This window comes from Cynara cardunculus, assembly GCF_001531365.2.
Source record: "Cynara cardunculus var. scolymus isolate 2C chromosome LG 16, CcrdV1, whole genome shotgun sequence".
Lineage (NCBI taxonomy): Eukaryota > Viridiplantae > Streptophyta > Magnoliopsida > Asterales > Asteraceae > Cynara > Cynara cardunculus.
The window spans coordinates 1,304,731-1,308,313 of NC_037543.1; the positions used below are offsets into that span (position 1 = coordinate 1,304,731).

The 3,583-nt window shown below is 41.4% G+C and overlaps 1 protein-coding gene across 2 annotated transcripts in view; it reads left to right on the forward strand.

Annotated features, from left to right (window-relative positions):
• Window positions 1-1,662: 1,662 nt before the first annotated feature.
• The window catches only part of LOC112528944 (protein phosphatase 2C 29-like), a 7,641-nt gene continuing 5,720 nt past the window's right edge, over window positions 1,663-3,583 (forward strand). For both annotated transcript variants that reach the window (XR_003070894.1, XM_025139997.1), the window contains exon 1: window positions 1,663-3,565. Coding sequence is in view for 1 of the 2 variants with exons in the window: in XM_025139997.1 (XP_024995765.1) it covers window positions 1,766-3,565 (1,800 nt within the window). In the remaining variant the exon portion in view is untranslated. The remainder of the gene's footprint in view (window positions 3,566-3,583) is intronic.

Here is a 3,583-nt window from a genome sequence, read left to right on the forward strand (position 1 = left end):
AATCCAAAACACCAAAAACCAATGAAGTAAACGAAGAATGCACATGTGAATTTGTTGTCCACTCTTTTATAAGAAGAAAGCAGGTGAAGAATGGGCTATAAAGTAGCATGCAATCAAAGAATCACAAACATAGATGTGTTTTTCGTGTTAAAACTTGCAAAGAGGTGATAGTGTATGAGCCTAAAACGATCGCAAACCTCATCCATAAAGGGACTTGATGAAATGATCGACATCAAAGATTTCGTTGAAGTCACTGGAGCATATATTTCAAATCTTAAATCAGATTTCATGTAAAATTTTAATGCACCTGTAATTGGAGACACTGTCATGCTCTTTTCCTGACTCATCTTGCAGAACAAGCATGATTTGTAAGATCTGGAAATCTATTGTTAGATTGACACATCCATGTTTGTTGCAAACACATTGGATCCAATTGACTTGCCATCAGAAAATTAACTTAAATTTAGGGGTCGTTTACCAAACGTTTACATGGGTAAATGCTCCCAAGTCACATTACCTTACTGGAAGAATACGACAAGGACCAAAAATCTTACTTGGTAAGAACGAAGGCTTGGACCAAAAGTCTTATATGGTAAGTGATGACGACGACTCTTACCATGGTTAGCACTTGCTGGATAAAGTGTTGCATAAGATACTGTTTTGGCGGACTAAAATCTTACTCATCCCTTTTGTTATTCTGTTGTTTGCTATATGGGTCTTGGACTGTTGTTCTTTCTTTCAAGATCTGGTAATCTGTTTCCGCTTCTTTCTTCTTCTTACATCAAATTTTAGATCTGTCAGCAGTAGAATATTGAGGTTCGCTCGGCTCAAAGATGACTGAAGTCAATGGCATTCTTAAACCATATGGTAAGTTTTAACAAAACCGTAGTTTTCATGAAACATCACACTAGACTTTTTGTTTTGCATAATTCGTAGTTCTTATGAGATTTTCTGTTGTAATTTAACGTTCTAAGCGAGTTGACATCAGGGTTGGCGGCCATCCATGAGTTTTCACATATGTTACCTGCTACGAAGATGAGGTGCGAGACATGGTAGCACAACTATGGAGAAGAAAATGTAGCATTTATTTTGATTTAGATATTGTATGTAAAGTCTTGGGGGGTGTTTGACATTGCTTATTTGAAAAAATTTATGCTTTTCTGCAAAAGTCTTTATCAACTTATTATAAGTTAAAATGATTTAACTTCTTCAAAAACTCCTTACTATCGGTTTGACACAAGTATAAACTATTTATCCAAACATTCGAAAAAACATACTACTTGTAGATATTTTAATAATTTAACAAGCTCGTTATATTACAGCGGGTACAGAACTAGCATTAAGGGGGTGTTTGGGATTGCTTATTTGAAACAACTTATGTTTTTATACAAAAACACTTATCAACTTATTATAAGTTAGAAGGGTTTAACTTCTTCAAAACTCCTTATTACCGGTTTGACACCGGTATAAGTTGTTTATCCAAACATTCAAAAGTGCTTATTACCGGTACCACACCGGAACAAGTCAATAAGTTATTTTAATAAGCAATCCCAATCACCTCCTAAAAAAGGTTTTTCTCAAGACAGTTTTCTTCCTATTTAAAGCAAAGTCTTCTCTCTCTCACCAATTTTTTAAACATCTTCAGCTTACTTTCTCTCTCTAAAAACCACACTTTCTCTCTCTAAAATTTCTTGATTCACACACTGTGTGTATGCAAAAAGATTTGTTGAAAAAAAAGGAACAGTGAGTGTGTGAGTCAAATGTGATGGGAGGTGGATTCTCGCAGCTCCTCCCCTGCTTCAATCCGGCGGAGAAACGGCGGAGCGATTCATCGGAGTTCATTTTCACGGCTACCGAGCCGTTGGACGAAACCCTAGGTCACTCCTTTTGTTATGTTCGTTCATCAGCTCGGTTCCTGTCCCCTACACACTCCGATCGGTTTGTTTCTCCTTCGCAATCACTACGATTCTCTCCGTCGCATGAATCTTCCTCAACGCGGTCGCGACAACCGTACGGTGTGTCGGAGACCAGTTTTTTCAAAGCGATTTCAGGTGCCTCGGTAAGTGCGAATACCTCGACTCCCCGGACTGTCCTTCAGTTAGAGAATATTTACGATGATGCCACTGATTGTGTTGGTGGTGGGGTCAAGTCTAGTATTGTCAATGGCTTTGAAAGTACGTCTTCGTTTAGTGCCCTTCCGCTGCAACCTCTGCCACGAGGAGACTCTGCGAGGGCGGCGTCGTCCGGTCAAATGGAGAGAGCCTTCTTTATGTCTGGTCCGATTGAGCGTGGAGCTCTGTCCGGTCCGTTAGACTCGAACTTGGGTTCGGATTCAGCTAACAGCAATGGTGTCCCTTTCTCGGCGCCGCTCAACGGTGGCATTTACGTCAAAAAGAAGAGAAAGAAAACCATTCCTGGGATTCGGAAGGCATTCCATCGGAATTTCCCTCGCCCTTGGGTGGTTCCTGTACGGAATTTCGTCGGAGGACGGAAGGAAGCTCCGGCGGGGGGAGGGGGAGATGAGTCGGAGATGAAGAATGAGAGTGACGTTCAGTGGGCTTTGGGGAAAGCAGGGGAGGATCGGGTGCACGTGGTCGTATCAGAAGAACACGGGTGGCTATTTGTTGGAATTTATGATGGATTCAACGGTCCTGATGCTCCAGAATTTTTGATGGGTAATTTATATAAAGCTATGTATAAAGAGCTTGAGGGATTGTTTTGGGATTTAGAGGATGTAACTCAGGATCAGTCTTGTCCACCACAATTACAGGAGGAAGAAGCAACAGCTGTTTATTTAGATCCAACGACTGCAGCTATTTCAGACCAGAGTGGATCCGTAAAGAAGGTTTCGTTTCAATCAGGAGAAGAAATTGTGACAAGGAGGAGAAGGTTATGGGAATACCTTGCAGAGGAAGAACCTGAAGATGGGCTTGATCTTTCTGGTTCTGAAAGGTTTGCATTTTCAGTGGATGATGCACTCAGCATAAGCAAAACCAGTTCAGGAGTTGGTCGCAGGTCATTATTGTTGTCCAAATTGAGAAATGGGTTTGCTAAGCGTAAGGAGGGTAGTAGATTGTTTGCATGGAAATTTGGGTTGGATGCCAAAGAGCAAAAAGAAGAGGAAAACAGAACAGAGGAGGCAGGTAATGTTGTTAGAAGTGGTAGGAAGAAGAAACCTGGTCCAGTAGACCATCAGTTGGTCTTGAGAGCGATGTCAAAGGCTTTGGAAGTAACCGAGCTTGCATATCTAGATATGACAGACAAGGTCATGGATCAATATCCGGAGCTTGCGCTTATGGGTTCCTGCTTGTTGGCTGTATTGATGAGAGACGAGGATGTGTACGTGATGAATTTAGGAGATAGTCGGGCCATTGTTGCCCAACATGATGAAATCCAAGACGTTGGTTCATCTCAGACAGGAGATAGTAGGACAGTTGAGGGTGTAGATAAGGAACCCATAGATGCAGTTGGGAAGGGGAATGGTATGGCAAATGAAGTCCCCAGTCATGACATGAGATTGACAGCATTGCAACTGTCTACTGATCATAGCACAAGCATTGAAGAAGTAAGTTCTGAGTTTTGA